Source organism: Struthio camelus, chromosome 3 (assembly GCF_040807025.1).
Source record: "Struthio camelus isolate bStrCam1 chromosome 3, bStrCam1.hap1, whole genome shotgun sequence".
Taxonomy (NCBI): domain Eukaryota; kingdom Metazoa; phylum Chordata; class Aves; order Struthioniformes; family Struthionidae; genus Struthio; species Struthio camelus.
Genome location: NC_090944.1, coordinates 15,369,221 through 15,391,335, shown reverse-complemented (window position 1 = coordinate 15,391,335; position 22,115 = coordinate 15,369,221). Strand labels below are relative to the sequence as shown.

The 22,115-nt window shown below is 43.0% G+C and overlaps 1 protein-coding gene across 4 annotated transcripts in view; it reads left to right on the top strand.

The window, feature by feature from the left end:
- Nucleotides 1-22,115, top strand: part of EVA1A (eva-1 homolog A, regulator of programmed cell death) — a 210,796-nt gene that overhangs the window by 84,325 nt on the left and 104,356 nt on the right. For 3 of the 4 annotated variants that reach the window (XM_068937026.1, XM_009686340.2, XM_009686339.2), the window contains exons 4-5: nt 2,287-2,439; nt 19,126-19,269. In XM_068937026.1, coding sequence (XP_068793127.1) covers nt 2,287-2,439; nt 19,126-19,269 — 297 coding nt within the window. The remainder of the gene's footprint in view (nt 1-2,286; nt 2,440-19,125; nt 19,270-22,115) is intronic. The other variant, XM_068937027.1, reaches the window with a different exon arrangement.

Genomic DNA, 22,115 nt, shown 5'->3' with positions numbered 1-22,115 from the left:
TTGTGACTAGAACACCTACACAGATGAAACTGATCCTTAGAGTGGCTGACTGATTCTTTACAGCTCTGTGAGGTTCCTCTCTCTTTACATACTTTAATATTAAAAAGAACTTTATTCTTGCTTCTTGTCACTGTTTTACATGCTCAGATGGTCATAGGTTTATTACTATAGATATTCCCCAGGGATGTGTGATCTTCAAACAGCTTCTTCCATGAATGAGTTAGGTCTTAATTCTGTCTTCATCTAGTGGGAATGGATGAGAAAGTTTTTACCTGTTCCATAAATGTTTTGGCTGTGTGAAGGTGTTCCTGCAGTGAGATAAAAACTGGGACCTTCTAAAGATTTTTGAAAAATGCTGAAGAGGGAGAAGGAAGATTGCATACAAGAATAAATAGGGTCTAGGGTTAAGATTCTTATACAAACTGTGAGGGTTTGGACCAGGGTTTCCACATTCCAGGTGGCTCCTCTGATCTCCAGGTAACAGGCTGTTTTGAGGTGGCTATATTTTTAGTTTTGAGTTGTAATTTTCATGTTGGGAATGAAAAGTCATTTGCTCTCAGACATTGCTTTTAAATCAGTACATTCCTGTCCTGGATATCCTCAGAGGTAGTGCTTGGTTTATTCACATAGTTTCTCCTGAAAAAAATCATCTAATGTAGAAATTAGCCCTGAGCAGGAGTTGAACCAGATGACCTCCTGAGGAGTCTTCAAACCTACGCTCTTCTCTGATTCTACTTTGATGGAAAATTCCCAACCAGGAAGAAACGATTTTTGAGCGTGTAGTTTACAGTACAATCGAAAATGTCACATTTTGTGCTAGCTGCCATGGTGTGAAGACTTAAGTATTAAATATGAAGTACTTATTAGTTAGCGTTCACTGATACTGAGTAGTTTGATACATATGGTCTTGGCAGAAGTCCTCGGATTTTATACATCGGTGTTACCAGGCACAGAGCACCCAAGAGACACGAACAGACAAAAGTCATATCTGTGCTAGTAAGCTACACAGGGCCAAGCGCAGCTCCAAGCACTGGCTGATGATTATCTGCACTGTTTAGTTGTTAGCATGCTCTGTGGCACAGTTTTGACCTGGGACAACTAGCAGCATTTTGGATGGTGACTGACCAAGCAGGTTTGGGAGATTACCATGGGTTGGGGATCACTCCCACTAAGCGGTTTAGATGCAGCATGTTGCGGTGGGGAAGAAGGGGAGGGTTTAGCTATGTGAATGAGAGCCGAGCTGTGCTAACTGGCCTTGAGGCTACAGAGCAGTCTTTGGCCTGTTATAGCTACATCTCTAGCAGTAAATAACATGATCTGATGGAATTTTGCTCTGCAGAGACTGAGGAGGTTGAGGTTGTATTCCTGGCTCTGTGCTGGGTTGGCTGAGGTCATTGTAGACCAGTTATTTTAGTTTTCTTGGTCTCTTTCATGCACACATCTAGATGCCTAGCTGTTTAGATTCAGCTTTACAGAAGAAGGACTTTATCTTCTCTAGTGTGTTGGTAGATATATAAGAGGAGGGCCTGTTCTAAGCTGGGACCTCTAGGGGTTCCCATAATACAAATAATAACAGGAAAGAGAAGGAATGGCATGTGATTGCTTGTGAAATAATTGCCTCATCTCTTTGACAGATGTAAACCGAGAGGCTGTTCTGTTTGCACTAGCCTTACAAAAGCAGGAGTATATTTTGTGTCCTTGGACTGTCTGTTGCCCTTGAGAGCAGTTTTGCACATCTATATTTGCAACAGGCAAGAGCAGTTCTCACTGTTAACAAAATTAGCATGGCTCCTATTTGATCTGCCAAGGGAGATCTCCTTGTGAAAAGAGCTATTGAGCATAATTATGTTCAACTGCTGTGAAGCAGGGTGAACGCTTGGCACATGAAGGGCTGATCTCTGTGGGGAACATACCTAACAATAGGCCTTCACCTTCACCTGCCACAGACTTCTAATATAACCATGGGGAAATCACTCAATTGTCATGCTTCACTTGTATGAAAAGTGAAATTATTGGCTATTTACTGGATATCACATGCTAGATAAAAAAACATTAAATGTGCTGATAATGCCATAAAGATAGTGTGTAATGCAAATGATTTGCTATTCTAGCAAATGTGGTTGTAAGGCTGAGATTCTGCTGGCAGCTGATGTGCACATCTGGGCATAGGCCAAGAATTACTGCTGCCTCTGACAAGCTTACGCCATGGGGCGGTGATAAGGCTCCCTTCACGCTGGGTGCCTGCCTCTGGATCAGCTGAATAATTAAGTATTTGTTTCCTTCCAGATGAGTACAAGAGTAAAGTAGCCTGTGAAGATGACAAGCTGAGGCTAAGCTGTAAGAAGAGCATGGTGATAGCCATTTACTCTGCTGTCTTTGGAAGGACGCAAGGAGGCAGCCTGGAGTGCCCGTACCAAAGCCTAGGGATGCCCATGATTGGTAAGCAGGGGAATGTCTTGATACAGCACGCTGATCTGGGCAGGGTAATTCCATTTACTGTCATCATGGTAGGGCATGCCACTACTAGGAAAAGCACAACTGGAACATGCAACCTGCTGCTGTGATGCAGCTGATGTGTGGCACCTTGTTACCCAGTAGTAAGCTCCGTCATGAGCTCTGAACTCCTGAGGTTCACCTACACATCCTAGCCAGATTACTGAGCCGCAGACTTTTGGCAAATTCATCAGATTGAATATTTGAGACTATTCCTTGAGCTTCTTGATCAGTTTTCTTTCCTCTTGGTGTTTCACCCCCTTCTATGCTATGGATGAGTGTATTATCAGCAGGTGTCGTGGACCACCTGTGGCAAAGTCAAGCAAGATATTATATTTAAACTTTAATAAAAGTTAAAGGAATGGGTAGAAATTCTCAAAAACAAGCTATTAAGTTGCATCATGTTATGGTTAGTTTACAGTACTTTCAAGTAGCTTCTTTTCTGCCAGGCTATCACAGTCTCATATGTTAATCTGTTAAAGATCCATACGTTTAAAAACATTCACTAGAACTGTCTGTTCTCGAGCCAACATAAAATGAGTTTGAGTATTTTGAGCTGTGTTAGAGAGAGCGAATGTGTCCCCAGCAAAAATCCTGTGAGCAGCATTCCTCATCATCAGTCTCTGCAGAGGTGAGAGAGGATTGACCAGTTTCCCAAAAGGAACCTTTTCTAGAGGGGGAAGGACTTCAGAGGGGCTGTACAGGGAAGCCTGAGCTGGTATCTGTTCAGCTGTATCTGGAGATGTTTGGCTTTACAGCTGCTGATCCAGCACCCTGAAGGAATTAAATGCTATTCAGATGGAGGCATGTGAAGTGACTGCTTGGAAATAAGATACGCATGTAATGCGTGTCAGTAGGAAACCACAGGTGGAATCAGGCTAGCCAAGTTATTTGTGCGGCACGGTGAGTGCCTGAGTTGTGTTGCTGCAAGAATCCGAGCGCCTGCAGCAGAGCTGAGTGGTTCAGTCTCCTACCCAGTCCTGTGGTTCAGACATATGACAAGAGAGTCACGGTCACTTAAAAAGTTACCTCCTGTCTTCTGAGGTGACTTGTCTGTCCCTGGATGTGCTCCTGTTGTCCCCAGCTGCCAGAGAGCAGACGCTGAAACAGATATGTTTGCCAGGTTGGCTTAGGCTTCTTTTATGTGACATTTGGGATGGGCAGAGAGTGTGAACGCTGGTGGCTATGGTGATTCGGCTGCTGAGTAGTGACTTGCTGAGTCGGTGAAACCTGATGGGCTTCCAGAATATACCCGAGCCGGGAGCTCCTTTGTCCTTGCTAAGAGCGCAGGCATAGGCATGTACAGGTGACAAAGTATGACAGCAAGGCTGCATGTGCCGTGCAGTCTAAAGTGCTTGGATGCCTGGTTGTTTCAAACTGGCCTTGTGATGGCTATAAATAAGGTGTCTGATCCTACAGAGTGGCGTGTGGTCTGCTGGAAAGATGCAGGGCCTTCCTTTGACGTCAGCTCTTAAATGGAAACTAATTACAGGAACAGGTTCAATATAAAACAGTGTAATGCCAAGGTAACGGTGGGAATGCCTAGGTAGCTTTACACTGAAATCCAGTGTAGGGTTTTAGGCTGTGCACTGAGGCTCAAAAAAAATTGAATTGTTGGACATCCATTTTGTGTGAGATGACTTGATGGGACAGTGCTCTTATGATACAATTAGGGGAGATGAGTTGGTAGCTGTGGTTATCACTCCTGTGTTGGCTCTGAATAAGAGAAGTCCAGTACAGTATCGATCTGCAACCCAAATCAGTGAAAATACATACGTTTACAGTGCTGAAGTGTGTGTGGCTTCACTTCAGGCTTGCTCCATGTTGCCACTGGTAATTGTGGGAGTGGTGTGCAGAGTTCCCCAAGCCTGCTTCAGAAAATGTATTCCTGCCGTGGGCCTGCCTAGCCCAGGAGGCAACTGTGTTCCTTCAGGAGTGAAAAGCCGTGAAAACATCATGGCTTGAAAATCAAAGCTTTCTCTAGATAGAGAACATTTCTCTGCAGGTTTCCACAGCCCTGCAATACAGGGAGGGCCATCCTGTGACAGCCTTTGATCCCAAACACTAGCAACGAACTGATTTAACAAATCTAGCTGTATGACTCACACTCCATGGCAGCATCCAGTTCCAGTAAGGCAGAATCTAACTCCTTTCTGCATTGAAGGATTCATTCTGTTTGAATTTCATGGGACTGATGATTTGTATCAAGTCTGAGCCTTGGCAAAGGGCCTTTTTGTGGGAAGTAGATTCAGGACAAGTTTGCAGTGATTATTTTTATTCGGTCAGCATGAGTTACTGTTGAGTGAAGAAAGCCTCACAGTTGCCCCGAGGTGGGGCAGGGTATCTGTTCTTCTTCTCAAAGTGAAAAACAGTTCAGAAATTATTCTTCCATTCTTTTTTTGAACAAAATGCACATTTACGTTGTATTTAGAAGCATACAGCTTCTGTATGTGAGGCTGTTAAAGAACTGAGGTTCTTTAAAACCTGGGGATGGAGAGGAGGGATGGCCTAGCAGGGCGCTGTATTCATTTCCAACTCTGCCACAAGGTGAATGGACAAATCATTTAGTCTGCATTGTTTCCGTGTTGTAACATTTGCAGCCCTTTAACGCCCTCATAAGCTTGTGAGTAGTCAGACTTTGTACACCATGCCATGCCAAATGTATTCTTTCTCTCTAACGGTGCTTAGCTTCTGAGAAGAGAAAGTTGTTGGGAATAACTGCATCTTATCCCTGTCATCTTAAAAGAAAAAATCTGTGTGGATTCCCTTTTAACCAGAAACATGCTGAAACTTGCATCTCTGACCATAATGGGAAACCCCTGCAAACAGCTGGACCCTCCTTGAATGCCTTGGGAACTCTGAAAAACTCCTGTAGGAATTTGACCTTATTTGTAACACTCTTGATGAAGCTTCCACTTTGCTGCCAGCATGGGCAGAGACAATACACAGAGCATAGGGAGGTCTCACAAGTTATTTGCAAGCAACAAGCCATTAATGTCCCTCAGGCCAATGAGTCCTTTGCCCCTTTATCGTGCTGTTCACAGCTGTCTTGTCTGCATCTCCTTGAGTGACTTGTTTATACCGAGAGAAGCCAATTTAAAATGGCCTTTTTTAACTTGTATCCGAGTGCAAGGTAATGATCTAATTAAGGGACGGAGAAGGAGGAACTTGAATGTAAAACAATTACTCTTTTATCATTTAGTAGAGCAATATCCTTGATCTCATTCAGTGCACCTGACACATTCACATGTACGTTTGTACAGCAGCTATCCCTGCCCAAAGGGAATGAGATGGATGTGTCTAGCTCACTTGTAACATCTGGAACTGGGTCTTCTTCTCAAGGACCCTGTCTCTCTCCATACAGAGAGCCCAAAGCAATTTTACTCCTGATCTGTGTCGAAGGGTCTGGGCTTGGTTTCAGAGTTGTCACAAGATCATGGGAACTCTAGCTCCAAAGCTGAGGTTCAGGTCATGGCGTGTGGCCTGAGCTGAGTAGTCTGCTGAGAAGTGAAATGTCCTTGTCGCCTAACATACGAGTTCTCTCCTGTGTCTCTGTAGAGAGAAAATGGATGTGTTTACAGAGCCCTGAGGCAACTCGGATGGTCAGTGGTTCTGTCTAGCTCATTGGATCTGATAATGTAAGAGCAGAGGAGTGAGTTCAGCAAAGGCTGCCTGTGCTTCAGATGCAGATTCCCTGGCATTTGTCATTTTAAGGCAGGGCCAGAAAGTCATTCAACCCAGTTTGTATTGATTTCCCCCTCTTAATGCAGATGTCTATGTGACTTGAACTAGAGCCTTCACAGTCTATCACATAAATATCTGTTACACTGTATAAATAATAGACTCTTCTAGTCTGTTTAATTGTGACCAGATCTAGTGTGCAAGTATGAAATACATGCAATAAAAAATTCGTTTTAGGCCATGAATACTTGTTACTGTTCCTGCAAACAGAAAACTGGTTTTAAGAGATTACTGCCCCTCTGTCCAAGCATTCTTGACTCCCCTCCTCTTCTCTATCCACAGAAATTTTCCACCCTACATTTCTATTAGTACAAGTTTGTGGCTGTGCTCTAAATTTGATCATTTGGCCTATGAAATGCTAAAAAGCAAAAAAGAAAAGGCATTTTTTAGGGGAAGAGCAGAGAGGGGTGAGGAGGGTGGAAATGAATCCTGGTGGCAGGAACAGCGACAAGAATCTCTTAAACCTATTTTGCAGCGGAAGGATTCGCAGCGTGAAACTGTAGCCTAAAGAGAAAAGAATTAAAAAGAAAAAGCCGATCCATTTTGCTGGTGCTGTGTGGAGCCCAGAAGGCCTCCAAATGGTGGAGCTGGCATGATGGGTACTAGCCTCTGGCACTGACAGGGAGGCAGCTGGGTCCAGGGGTGGCAGGAGCAGAAGGGGGATCTGTTGAAATCTGTGCTGAGCAAATAATGACATTTAACACGGCCGTCCTTTAGTAGGTCCAAGTGCTTGTATTTGGGAATGCTCTTCTGCTACAGCCTGATTTCACCATACTGCTGATGACAGCTATCATGCTTGGTTTGTGGGATGAGCAGCACATTGGGAAGGGAGTCAGATTGCAACTTCCTGCTTTAATATGCCCATCTGGCTTCTGAATTGTGCTTTCCTGTAGGTGTGATGCTCTCTGTGTAGGTTGGATTTATATTCAGAGGAGAAACTACTTTATTATTGATAATTAAGAATATGTTATTAGAGGCTGAGCTGTGTATATGTGATAAAACCCACAGCTATCCAGGTTTGAAGGCTAAATAAATCTCAGCTGCTGTTTAATTCACATATAATACCTTATTAAATCTGAATTGAAATGAAATTCCGAGTAAGAACTCTAGGTTAAAGTGGAACAAAGCCTACTTTCGAAAAGTTGTTTCTCAGTTTTAGATAGTTTGACTGTTTCGCTTTTTGTTTCAGAACACCAGGAGGTAATTAAAATCACTTTCCTGCTCTGTTTCTAAAAAAACTCAAACTATTGTTGGATTCCATAGAGTCGTAAAAATGATTTATATAAAATTATAGGGTTTTATGTGCACACAATTGGTTTTTTTAAATGAAGAAAATCCATTCAAATTTGTTTCTGGACAAGATCTTTTTCAAAGCCAAAGTTTTACTTGTTTTTTTTTTTTTAAAACGAGTTTACAGTAGAGTATAATACCCCCTGAAATATTTCTAAATAAAAATTCTGATAGCAGTAATTTAAATAGCACTGGCAGGCTGTGATGATATATGAATGCTATTTGAGGAAATAAAGTGGGTACTTGTATCACCTTCAACAGGATCAACTTCAGTGATCTTACAAAAGATGCCTATTGCCTTGCTGTTAGTTAAAGGAAATACAGAATATACTCCCCAAAATAAAAGGGCAGAACTTTAGAGGTGTAAATTTTTAACATCTCAACTGATTTCCATGCAATTACTCTGAATGAAAACCAGTGTAGCTTGTTCAGAGGTGATAGAGTTTCTCTTAAAATAATTCCGACGTCAATCAAGAATATGACAAAATTACCATGATGGTGAACGCTGAGCCTGAGAAACGGAAGTAATATGAAACCTGTGAGGCTGCAAGCATGCAGTGTTTTATTGTAGGAATCAAGGGCAAGAAGTGACTTGCAGGTTGCGTTAGCTGGTTAGACCTTGCTTCAGCCTAGATGTAGGCACCAGCACCTGTTGAAATGTACCCATAATCTGGAAAATGCTTTTGTTGGTCTGTAATGATGATCTCAGGGGCTTTATACAGCAGCAAATGCATCGAAGTGCAGCATCCGCATCTTCCCCTGGCTGAAGCAAAAGCTGTTAGCTTCTTTGCTTTTTATCTTGAATGCCTTATGGCCCGCAATCAGCTGTGTTCTGCAGAAAATTAAATAATAAAATTTTTACTGTTGCTGCCAGACCAAAACTTCTTTGTTCTCTGAGACTTCTTGGAGCCAAGTTTGAAGCTGTCCTCAGATTCTCACTTCAGCCCCCAAACCTGCAAATGAGGTATTCATTTGCTCAGCTTTACATACTCTGAGTCAGTCTCTGCAAAACTGGAGCCTCGTATGTTTTGTATGAATTCTGGTTCTAGATATAAAAGTGATAAGATGATCTGAGGTCACATTAATAAACCAAGTGTAACTAAATGTAGCTGTAGCATCTGCAATTAAGCCTGCAATTGATCCTTCAATCACAGTCTCTAGATGTAATTAAAGTTTCTTTTAAGATTGTTTTCTCTTTTCTGGCCCACTGCTGAAGTTTCCAAAGTTTTATGAAGTGTTTGGTGAGTAATTTTTCTCTCTTTCATTAAAATGTACTTTTTAATGTAAAACTAGCCTTGTTAGCACACCCTTCTTAATGTTTTGTTGTAGATTTTTTTAGTTAGCCTTTTCCAGTGACATTGTACAAGATATAGATGTTAAATCCAGCTGCACCAACACCAAGATTCCTCCTGCACTTTGCAACAATGATGATAGGAATTTATCTCAGAAACCCAACTCAACATGATACGCAACTAGCAGACACTGCAGAAGCATAAACCAAATAGAAAGTCCCTCCAACATAAAAGCTTACAGAAAAGGAAACGATGATCAGGGTGTGATGCAGTTCTGAGGGACGGAGGCTTCCCTTGTCCTCATTATGGACCACAAGACCCTGGCATCCTGCGTCCCCTGCCATCTGCCCAGTGGATAGTGCAGTGTGGGACTGCAGACACAGGAGCCCTCATGCACGTGCACACAAGTCTCTCACTTTTCCCAGCCGTGCTGTAGCGTCTGTCTGCCTCATCTCTCTGATGCTGTCCCGCGTGGCATCAGATAGCATGTGGGGAGCAGGGACTTGGGAGACCAGAGCTAACGTGTGGGCCAGAGCCCCGTTAATACTTCCCCTCCAATGCTGCCTGCAAGCCCCTCTACTCAGCGCAGTGCCTTATTATGCAAAAACGCTCCTGAGCCCCTACTTACAGCTCAGGAATGCTTTTAACAGTCTCTTTTTCCAAATTAATCTCTTATTTCTGTATTGGAAGGGGGTTTTCTTATGTTTGGGAAAGTAACAGATTTACTTTGTAGGTTTTCTGAAGTCTGTTTTGGCTTCTGAAAGAACAGCTTCATAATGGTTTGGGTGTCTGTCTTCTGGACTTTCCTGGTTACCCACTACTTCGTCCTCTTTTCTTATTTAAGGGTAATCTCTTTATTTTTACCCATTGGTTTCAAGACCTTAGTGTCTGTAGTTTTTTTTTTTTTATGTCTCTTGTACTTCGCATTGTGTGTGTTTCTAAAGCTAGCCTACTTTTTGCTTCTTTTATAAAGGCTTGTGTGCAAATGCAAGATAGAGAAATCCATTTTATTTCTGTTGCCCCCAACTGAAACAGTGTGACAGCAATATGAAGATAACAAAGAACCTTTCCAGGCTGCTCAGTGTAGAGGGCAAGGGGGCAAAGCCCATCTTTATTAACTGTCTTCTGCACTGGCTTTTAAAGAGAACGTCACATTTGATAGCATAGGTTAAGCTGAAAACATCCAGGACTCGATATGTGGTGTGGGACGTAGACTGGCTCATCAGTGCTCTCTGCAGACATCCTTTACAGGCTTTCAGGAGGGCTAATTTAGCGGCTGGAGCACAGACTTTGCCGCCTTGAGCAGCTGTTGCCTTATGAAGGAGTTGAACTTTGTATCCACCCCAGCTAATGAAGCGTCCTTAACATACATGAGAAACTATCCAAGAACAGAAGGGAAACTTCCTTCACTCCTGTTTATGATAGAGATCCTCTTGCACAATGAGCAAGTTTTGAGTCACTCCTAGGTAAAACATGAAGGATGTTTATCTCACTAGCGAGACTGGATTACTTTCTTCCTACTTACATCCTTCTTTCCCTTACATTAAATATTGTTTTCTCTTTTGGCAGATGAGTAGATAACCACAGTGCTGATTCAGACCTCTTATCAGATTTCTTTGCAGGAAATAAATTTATCTTCTGTTAGTTGTTTGACCTCCACATCTTCTGTGTTTCATTCTATCCTTCTTGCTTTGTAGCTCTCAGGACATAACTTGTCCTGCTTTCTTCTTTAGCAAAAGGTCCTGCTGCATGTTATGGAGAGAAATCGTGTCTTCTGCTTAGGAGGGTGTTCCCTCTTAGAATGTCACTTGTTTGGAATATTTATCTTATTCCCTCAAGGGAATCTTTATCTTAACTCATTCTTTCCACTTCTTCCTTGAAAGATAGCAAGGAAAGCTAGGACTCTTGCTGCCTGTTTTAATTCTGCATGCGGGTCTGTTCCTGATGCCTTTAACACTGAGCCAAAGTGTGCCACAGATTTCATCTCTTGATCAGGCACCACCAGTCATATTCCAGTTCCTAATCACATACCTCACAAATAGTGTTTTGGGCAGTGATTCTTTCTGAAGCCTTTTATTACAGCCAATCATTTGGTCCTTCTGATACTGCAAGATGTCATGCTTTTTGGCATATAGTTCTCAAGGAAAGGAACAATATATCTTTGTTCATTGAAAAAGCAGAAGGAGTGCACCACTTTGTATGCAAAATATGCAGGCTCAGAGTGCTTCCTCTGACAGATGGGTGGAGATTTCTTCTCAGGCTCTATTTTTCTTGTTTTCAGGAGAACACGATTCTTGTGTCAACTAAGGGCATACAGGACTAATTTGCAATAAGGGCTGTCAAGATTAGTGGTGGAAACTAGATAGATCTGATGCACAGATGAAAGAGTAATTGTTGCCATGAACATTCAGAGAGGGAATGTCCTACCCAGAAACCCCAGGAGCACATAGGACTAAAGTTAAAGGGAGATTAACAGGATAAAAGGGAACTGAAAAAAATCGATGGTCGGTAGGTAAGTGCTGGAGATTAACACTAGAAAGATGAAGTACTCTTCACTGTTAATGGCTGTTTTCTCACTGTGACCTCAGCGGACAGCACACACAGTGATCTTCTGTATGTGAGTCACTGGGTAAAGATATGGATGGGGCCATGATCCTGCTGATAGTCACCTGCACCTTCTGTGCTTTTGGGCCAGTCCTGTACCTGGATCTCCTGTTCCTGTAGGTGAGGCATTTAGAAGTGAATTTCCCAGGGCAGGGGCAGTAATGATCTTGGAAATACTGACTGGTATGTTGCTAGCTGTTTCAGTCCCCCAATACAAGGAGGGTATTGAGAAACTGAAGAGAGTAGAGCAGAGGGCTGTGGTATGTCAGTGTAGGGTACGAGACCTATAAGAAGGTGAGGAGCTGGATTTGTTTGGTCTGACACAGAGGAGGCTGGGGAGATCTCATACAGCTGCTTGAATAGTAATTGCAAAGACTACAGAGCAGGTGATGCTGCTCCATAGTGGCAGATAGTAAAACAAGGGCAACAGTTACCTGAGGCTGTGGCATGGGAGGTTCAGACTGGATATTAGGAAAAGCTTTCTAGGAGGGTAGTACAGTACAGGGACTGGTTACGAAGAACGGCTTTCAAGACTCAACTAGACAGTACTACAGCTGAGCTGATCTAGTGTCAGACTCATCCTCTGAGCTGAAGGTCAAACCACGTAATATCCAGAGGTCCCTTCCAGCCAACACTCCTATGATCCTGAGGTCTGCAAAGAAGAGGGAGAAATGGCTTTCTCTTTAGTCTGACAAAATGGTCAACACTGGGGTATGCTCCATGCCCTGCTGCCTTTCTAGTTGCACGCATTGCCTGTGGAAAAACCCTGTATGCCTTATGACATGCTAACATGCTAACATGTATAACTCAGGTATATATGGTCTTGCTCACTCTGGAAGGCCTGCCTCAGTAATGCAGGGACCTGCCTTTGCAGGCTCAACACATATGTAGTAAGCGAGTCTGATGATGAGTCTAACAAATGCACAGATGTTTTCGGGCATCTGGCATATGCCCAATTTAACTATGGGATTAGTCACCAAATCTCAAAACCAGGTGTCTAAATCTGTCTGTGGGTCCACTTATGACTACTGCTGCGTTGGAGGAGGCCCTCATCACCATTAGAGCATCTAGGAGTTACTGGAATGCAAAATTTAAAGTTTGGAAACATTCTTTCAATCCCGGATAGTTTCTGCAATCAAAAGCAGCAATGTATGGCTTGGCTTTGAGATTTGGATGCGTCACCCTTGTTGGAGAAAAACAAGTAACAGTGAGTAACCAGAGTAACGGATGTGATTAATAGGCATTGGCTCCAATTTTTTTTTTTTTTTCACTAGGAAAAGTAATACAGAAATACTCATGCTGGGAAGCAGTTTTAAACTGACTAAAACCCATTCATTGTGGTGAGCTTGATGATATGGACATTACATCACTGAGACTGATTCCAGGATTAAGGCCAGTGCTCTCTGCAAACTGCAGCTGGTAAAATCCTTCCCCTTAGGCTGATGAAGGTAGTAGATCAGGGAGGAATATCACCCTAACAGTCCTGGAATACTAAATGCAACTGGTAGGATAAATTACCCACTGAGGGCTTAGAGTAAGAGCTGGAATGCAACTGCCCAGCAGTGAGTGTTTGTGGAGTGATCCTGCAACAGGGAATTCACAGAGACCTTGCAGCAGTAGCAAGACTGGAGGGATGTGCAACTTTTAGAAAGTGGGGGCAGGTGTAAAGAGGATAAGACAAGCTGATACCTCTGTTCCCCCAGATCCAGACTTTAGCTGATGTCTTTAAATACTTTCATATGTGGAAATTTCGCCATGGCCAGAATTCACATTTACTCTTCGGCAGTGTACTGAAGCAATTCAAGACTAATGAAAGCAGAGGGTAAATCTGATCCAACGTATGTAAGTGGATTCTCTGTCGACTGTGAAGTCTTAAAATGTTTTAAATACTCTGTTATGGGATTTGAGCTTTATGTGCTTTAAAAGGCATGAGCTTGACTCTGCTTAGCAGTAGTTACCTCAGTGGTAGCAGATTTAGGTGTTGGCATTTGTGAGTGTCCTTCTTCCCCGTCTCTCTGACGCATGATCACTTGTTTGTCACTGGTGTCAGTATGGTATTTAATACAGTATGCACAGTTTGCCCTTAGCAAGCAAGAAAGCAAAAAAGCAGCAAAGGAAAGGAGATGTTCCCCCAAACAAGCATGCCATTGGGCTCCAGTGAGAGTGCCACATCCAGTCTTCCACTTGTGAGGACCTGCAAAATATGAAATCAGCCAACTGCAGGGGGCCACAGCCCAACACTGCCCTGTCACATTGCTAGGCTTGGTTCCCTTGCATCTTTTTGGGAGGCTAAATGCCTAGCTTACAGAAAAGAGAGCCTCCATTGTCTTGGCTTTCTGAGCTCTGGGAATGGGCCCTTGGAAGGTAGAGTTTTCTAACCTGGAATTGCCTCCTGAGTAGGTGCTAACGTGCTTGAAGATCTCACTCCAGCACAGATCCTTGACGATATGTTTACATTTGGAAGTTAAATTACTTGCATGCACTTCATAACAGCCAACATGAGTGATGCGGAGTATTTTTATACTCCTGGGACATGGGTAAAAGCTCTGATTGTCATGATCATGACTCTGTGATTTATGAAGGTGCTATAGCCTCATCTATCACTCAGCAATCTCTCAGATGTATTATTGACATCCTCAATGAGAGTTAGCAAGGGAATAAAGATACTTGAATATGACATTTGACATCCAGCTTAATGACCTCCTTATCACAAATCCTTTGAAATGTATAAGGGAGATGGTCCCATCTGGAGGTTACAACGCCTCTCTTACATTTTTACATTTTTCAGTTCAATGTGTTATGTGGAGGACTGACATGTTTTTTGACATGTTGAGAGGTCAAAAAAAAAAAAAAAAGGAGAGACCAAGCTAATTTCAATATCCTCCCTGAGAGTACTGTTGGCTGCTTGCCCTGTTGATTCTGGGAAAGCGCAAACTGTTTCTGCTTAGATCTTGTATGGATGGAAAATAAGGCAAATTTCCTTTTGTGAACAAAGCCTTTCAAGTGAATGTTTTGTCAAATTTTGTGCCACAGAATCCATTTCTTTTTTTCAAGGCTATTTGCATAAATCTGGAAGAGTATGACCCAGCTGAAGAGAATGAAGAGAATGGCTCAGGCTTTACCATGGGAGAAATGAAAACAGCGTTTGGATTTACCATGTGGGAACATGGTGTTTTCAGTAGGCTTTAGCTAGGTCTTGTAACCTGGGTTTGTGAGATCACTTTCTGCCACTCTTGCATTCATGATATTTTAGGGCTCATTAGAGTTTGGAGGTCATTGGCAACAGCGAAGGCCTGCCCCGGTTATGGTTGTTTGCCACAAGAGCTAAGGAAATGTAGCACTACAAAAACCTCCACAATGATATGCTGAAGTCAAGCTGGCAGCCAGTTACAGGTGACATTCTTCAGCGGCCAGTCACGCTTACCAGCTTCATTAGTGACCTGGATTATGGGATGAAGCGCTCCCTTACCAAGTTTGTGGGTGATACCAAATTGGACAGGGCAGTTGTTACACTAGTGAGTAGGGCTGCCATTCAGAGGGACCTCAACAAGCTGGAGAAACCTTATGAAAATTTATGAAATTTAAAAAGGCAAGTGCAAAGAAGTCCTGCACCTGGATAATCCTGTGGAACAGCACAGGCTGGGGGCCAGCTGGCTAAAAAGCACCTTTGCAGAAAAAAGACCAAGGGGTCCTGGGGTACAAGTTGAATGTGAATCAGCAGTAAGGTCTTGTGGCAAAGAAGGCTAAGCAGATCCTGGATGGTATTAGTAAGAACATAGCGAGCAGATCAAGGGAAGGTTTTATTCAGTATTTGGTGCTTATGAGACTGTATCTGAGTTAGTGGAATGTCCAGTTTGGGGCTCCCCAGGACTAGTCAGATGTTGATGAACAGGAGCAAGTCCAGTGAAGGGCCACCAAAGCTGATCAGGGAGCCAGAGCATGTGGCATATGGGGAGAGGCTGAGGGAGCTGTGTTTGTTCGGCCTTGAGAAGAGGATGCTTGGGGGGATCTTATTACTGTCTTCTGCTACTTAAAAGGTGGTTATACGGAAGACTCTTCTTGGAAATGCACAGCAAAAAGCCAAGAAGCAATGAACACAAGTTGCAGCAATGGAAATCTGATTAGATACAAGAGAAAAACTTCTTCACCTGGAGAGTGGTTTAGTCCTGGAACAGGTGGCAAGGGAGGCTATGGAATATTCGTCTATGGAGATTTTCAAAACTTGCCTGGACAAATTCCTGAGCAACCTGATGTAACTTCAAAGTTGGCCCTGCTTTTAGCAGGAGGTTGGATTGGATAACCTCCAGATACTGCTTCCAACTAAATTATTCCGTGGTTTATGTGCTGCAGTCCCAACAGGTGGCTCTTGTCCTGGATGCATTGTCAGTCTTAAGGTTTGCATCCGGTTCTTGTAAAAGAGTTTTTTTTTTTTTTTAATTTCTGTTCCTTACTTCCTGTGCTAGGGGATTTCATCTCCATTTGTAATTGAAGCATATAGAGTCTGTTCTGCTCTTGGCTCATTTTGGCTAGTGCATTTTGGGCTGAAGTAGCCTGCAATAGGAGCACTGAGCATTTCATCACTGATATTTGATAAGCATATATGGAGGCCTAGTCTGTGCCGTGAGAAACTGGGTGTCTAAGGCCACATATATGCTGGTATAAACTAGCAGTGCTGGGCCCTGGGCATGGATACTGGAAATAGATCATCTATACTATTAAATTGTAGCATGGTCCATAGCATGGTTAGTTGCCTTGGGCTGACTAACACTCTCCAATCCAGGAGCCCATCTCCAATCTCCAATTTCCAGGCAATCCAAGAGATTATTTGGAATTGGTTGTAGGACTGGGACCGTTCCCACCAGGTGGTGCAGGTATGACCAGTCTGTTTTGGAGAGTAAGAGTACTCAGTGGCGCTATTGTTCCACGGTGGCTGGCCTCAGGGCCAAGGAATGATCCAGGACATTGTTTCATTTACCAGTGTACATGTAGTCAAGCAGCAAAGGCTGGGCCTGGGCAATCTTAGCATGCAGATATGAATTGCAGTGATAGGACTTCCTCTGGCAGATGGAGCTACCTGGAAAAAGCTGTGTATTTGGATGTTACAACTCAAGTTACATTTGCATTGGCAGCTGTGGCTGAGGAAGGGGCTAGAGCACTGTCCCATGACGGTCTGTAGGCAGTATGGCATGTTTTCAGTAGGTAGCATGAACGAGGTTGTCCTCTCCTGGGAAAAATGAGTTGTAGCTACTACCTGATAAAGGTAGTGTCTGGATTGTGGTCTCCTACTCTGTACACATTAGCTAGCGTGTACTAGTGAATACGATGAACCAGAGACTGTTGCCCAGCCCTAGGGCTGACTGGCCTCCTGTCTCTACAGCTAAACCGTCTACCACCTGTCTCCCCAATCCTTCTTCTTCCACCCAAAAGATCCAGGGATGTCTCCTGCAGTCAGATAATTAGGAACAACCCCGTTATATTGTTCCTGTGCACTGTCTAGAGTAATGCTAGTTGGTCTGGGCAAAATCATACTAAGGAAGTTGGTAACGCTTATACAGTGCATAATGGTGTGTCAGGGCTCAAGCCTGGTTTGGTCTCCTAGTACAGAGATAGTCATTGAAGTCAATGTGGAGGGAGATTTTGGCCTGCTCAGAACTGCACAGGAGGACAGAAGTCTTCAATACCAAGATATGATTGGCGATGTCTAGAAATGCGGGTGATATTAGTGTGAGGCTGTACCACAGAGAAAACAGCTAGAAGCATTTTCTGTGCTGAATCTACAGGTCTTGCCGCTGAACAGTCAGCCCAGTTCATTAAGGTGGAGGGCAGAGTCTGGCTTAGTTACCACTTATTCTTAAAGGAGCAGTGTCCCAAAGGGTGAGCATTTCTGGCGATGTATGTGAAGGCCTTGCTGTGCCTCTCACAGGAGCAGTAATGGGAGCTGCATGGATTATTCTCCACCCTCCCACAGAAGTAGCACGCTCCTGTGCCGGGGAGGTGAGGCCCCAGTGCAGGCAGCCTTGGAACGCAGTCTGTTTTGCGTGAGAACAATAACAAATAAAAAGAATAGACGCCTGCCATGAAATCCTGTGCAGTGCTTAGATTTGATGAGTTTCTTTAACTGGGCATTTGACAAAAAGACAATAAAGCAGGACTGCTGCATGCCAAATGTTTCCGTTGGAACCCCTGACACTTGCTGGATCAGAAATCCCCTAAGGAAGTTTGGTGGTTCAGTATGAAAATGCTCACATGGGGCCCAATTCTTTTGTCATTCGCAGCATGTGAAATAAAGTGCTGCCTTTGATTTGAGAGTAAAGATGTGTTGCCCTCTGGGCTAAGTTTTCTGTGGCTTTCCTGTGTCTGTCGTGGCTTTTGTGGTGCTAGTTCTAGCATTCAGTACCTTTTAGGGTTTGTTTTCCCTTTCCCTGCCTTGTGGTTAGTGACCAAGAGGGGTTTCTATTCCTTTCTCTTTAGCTTTTCTGCTGCTTTTAGCAACTTCTTGGTGTTGAAGAGAGTTGTCAACTTCTTGTGCTTGGTCCTGGTCGGACAATGAATGCAAACTATCAGTCTAGCACCTCAAAGTTCAAGAGTTCATTTTCACCTTAGCTGAGAAAACAGTAGCAAACAATCTGATATAAAATAATACTTGGGAAAATATTTACCTTTGCAGCTTTGTGTATTCTAAAGTCCTGATATGCCAGACATTTCTAGTTGCATGGGATAAACACAGTTAACAGAATATTTCTACTCAGATAGTAGATGGTAACATTATAGTTATTTGACCTCCTAGACCTCATTAGACTTAGAAATAGAGCATCCTCTAAGGACAGACAGGGACACTGATCACCTAACCTCTCTGCAGAATGGAGCTAGAGATGGTCACTACAGACGTGGGACAACTTTCTTGAACATAACAAAGGCTAAAAAAGCCTAAAAATGTACCCGGACTCTCCCTATCTCTTCCTCTCAAAATGAAATGAGCAAAACCTGGAAAAAAAAACCCCCAGCATGCTCAAATCAAATTAGAGTTTTATCCTTCCCCAAACAAGATCACAATGTTCATCTCCTTTCCACCTATGAGGTGGGAATTTGCTACTGATGTTGCGTGTTACTGTGATGGATTGCATTATCAGACCGCTAAATAAATCTGCAGGGTTTAAATATTGTAAGTGAATATTGTAACTGTATTCATGTACTCATGTACTTTCTGTTCCTATGACAGTCTCTTAGTTTATGGGGAAGCTTGTGGCTTTTCTGGATGAATACATTGGAAAGAGATGCCCTGTACTGATCTGCTGTTGCTAGTCTCTTCTCTCTATGGCTCTGTTTCTCTGTCTGTTCAAATGAGGATACTGATACCTCTCTTAGAGTCCTTTGAGATCTTCATAGAACAAATACCAAATAAGAAGGAATTATTATTGTAGATAGATTTTTCCCTTTGACAACAAGCCATCTTATATTTGCAGCCTTCTTTCTGCTGATGAGGAGGAGCTTCTAATTCTTTGCTATTCTTTTCTGTGTTTTACAGTTTATAATTGGTTAGAAGGGTTTGAGGTGCGTACACCTTCCCATGTATGCACAAAGATCTTGAAATATTCACAGAAAGCTCATACATATCTGCTCTCATGTCTCTGCTCTCTCATATGAGTCTAGCTGTCTAAAGTGGATGGGCAAATATTCAGAAATAGGTATCCTTTTTCCCTTTTAGAGTGCCAGTCGGCTACCGCTCTCCAACTCATGATCAAGCGCTGTCATGGGAAAAGAAGTTGCAGCATATATGCCAGCACCTATGAATTTGGAGATCCTTGTTACCCTGGCATCCGAAAGCATCTTAATGTCATCTACACATGCGGTGAGCCACAAAATTCTCTTACTTTAACGGTCATTGGGGTATGTGTTTGATGAACAGCAGCCTGTGAAGAAAGGCGAGGGTTGTGATCATGCAAAAAAAGTTGTTGAGCTTCCAGCAGGCTATGCAGTTCATTGTAATTCTTATTTGCTCACATGGGAAGGCTCTGTGGATCACTTGAGTGGTTTAATTCTGACTCTTTTTCTACTCATTGGTTTGACAGAAAAAGAAAATAAAGAAATGATGTTTTATTAACCTATCCAGGACTGCATCTGCAAGGCAGCAAAAACTGGCAGCTAAAGCTATTTTGGATGCTTACAACCTGCATGTTAGTGTCCTGCTGTTTCATTTGCCTGCAACAAAGTTTTGGTTATCAATAGGCTCCTTTTTGGTTTGTTCTGTTTGTCTTTCATTTGTACGGGTAAACAAAACACACCAATCCATACTTATCTGGAGTGTTAGTAGAAGATCATCCCCGAAGTCTTCAAGTGAACATTGAAATATTTTCTTACCAAAATACTGTTATTTTGAAAAAATATATCCTCAGCTGGGAGCATTGGTCATAGTGTCAAGCAGACATTATACTCCTCCCTGACTAGTTATCCTATTTTGCTACAAATTAAAAATCGTTCCTTTCTGAGTTCTGTGGTATCAAAACAACATCAGAGCTCTCTTCCTCCATCCTTGGAGATATTGTCTCCATCTTTGGAGGTATTCAAGAGCCATCTGGACACGATTCTGGGTAACGTACTCTAGGTGACCTTGTTTGAGCAGGGGGGTTGGATTAGGTGATCTCCAGAGGTCCCTTCCAACCTCAACCATTCTGTCATTCTGTGATTCCTCTAGTGATGAAAATTCACCCATTTGCAGCTTCAGAAGTTGATATATTTGAAAATAGTTGCTTGAGGAGTTTGCTTATAAAGCTGTTGCGAGGATCGTGAACCATTAAAACACTACCCATTTCTTTCTGCGTCCTCCTGGAAGAGGAGACTGTGGTGCTGTTCTGAATCTCCTGAGCCTGTAGCAGAAGAGGTGCTGGCTGCATACTCAGACAGCACCAGATCTATGGGTCGGTCTCTAACTGCAGCATGCTGCATCTGAGAGACAGTGTTTGAGATGGAGTTACTGTACCAGTTTCTGTAGTTACAATAGCATAGCTGATGTGCAGCACCTTGAAGAGCAGAGAGAGATATCCAGGAGCATGCGGCTGTGAGTCTTTGCCTGCCTGTTGTTTCCTTTGGCAGGAGTGGCAGGAAGGTTGAAAACTTTTTCTTGGCTTGTTTGTTTTTGTTTGAAATGATGCAGTAAGAAGTAGCAAGGCTCAGTGCAAAGCCTTGTGAATTTTCTACCCAGGAATGTCATGTTGTTAGATCAGTTTCTCATAAATACTGGAGAGAAGTAGACAGAGCCCCATGATGTATTTCCAAGAGGATATCTCAAAGGTCTATGCAGTCTCATTCTCGTGTTGTGGTCCTGGTCCCAAAGTCCACTGCAAAAGACCTTAGTGATCTCTTAGTGTTGTGGAAGCAGTTCAACCCTAGGTTTCTGAGGAGCAGAGTCTCACACAATTACAACAGCTAAATTAATTATTTATTTAAATGATGGTATGATAAAGTAACAGCTTGAGCTGGGTTGCCTCTGGGGAAGGACCCAGAACAAAAGAATTCTTAAGTAATTATACTTTTTACAGTCTTATTTCCCCACCTGCCAGTGACAGTCTCTTCCAGTCTTCTTTACTGAGTTGGTGGTCTCTTTCCCTCTGATTGATTCACGTCTACATCCCAGGACGGTTGCTAGACAGTTGCTATGTTCCTGCTCCACAGTACCTTATCTTATCCGAAGGTCAGCTGTTACTTCTATTCACTCTGGTCACTCTGTTCTGTATCCTTGAGGACTGGTTCTAGCTGACTTTGCAGTCTCATCCTCAGCAATGTTCTTCGCCTTACAGTTCAGTCCGGCGGCCTGCAGGCTTCACCTACTTTAGGCACTTATGCTAAGCAAGAGTCAGACATGCTAAGCTGAAGTTAGGTCGGCTACAATTCCCTTCTTTAACACTTAGTCTGACCTTAACTTTGATGGCGGGAGCAAGCATAGCGATGGATGTTGCAGTGTGGATAGGAGAACCTTCATGCAGACATTTTCCGTATGAGAAACTTCAGTAATTACGGGGATGGGGCAGCTGAGCTCTGCTCTTGATGCTAAAGCATGGGGAGGCCTGCAAAGAACGAAATATGTCTCCTGCTGATAGCACTTCTTGAAAAAAAATCTGTTGAAGGATTAATTTATGAGGTGACAAAAGCTGATGTTAATTCAAAGGTCATGGGTTATTAGCAGAAATCACAGTTCTTTTGCTAAGGTGGACTTTATGACAGGCATTAACGCTGCTGTTGGCTGTTTGGAGCAATGGCTCATGAATGGCAAACGAGATGACTTGTCTCCTAATCCTGGTAGGAGAACGTCTGCAAAAGTGTCTCAGGTCAGCACTTACATACTGCCCTCTGACTTCTCGATAGTAACTGAGCCTGTCCTTATTCTCCAAGAAGCAAACAGATAAGGCAACAGCTTTGATTTCTTTAAGCTATGGCCTAATTTCTTGGAGGTTAATTCTTCGAGCCTCCATGTTGTACTGGACGTAAGAACTCCTGCCAGACATATATAATTTGTTGATGAATCTGCTTTTAAGTAAAGGTTTCGTCCAGCTCTCTGTCCAGCTGTAGTTTTTCCCCCTTTTCTTGAGTAATTTGTTATAATTATTCCAGCTGTTGGGAGCGCTTGTATATTGTTCTCAAGTCAACATAGCAGAATCAGTTTTCCGTATCATATTATATCCTTTCCCATTTTGCATTAAA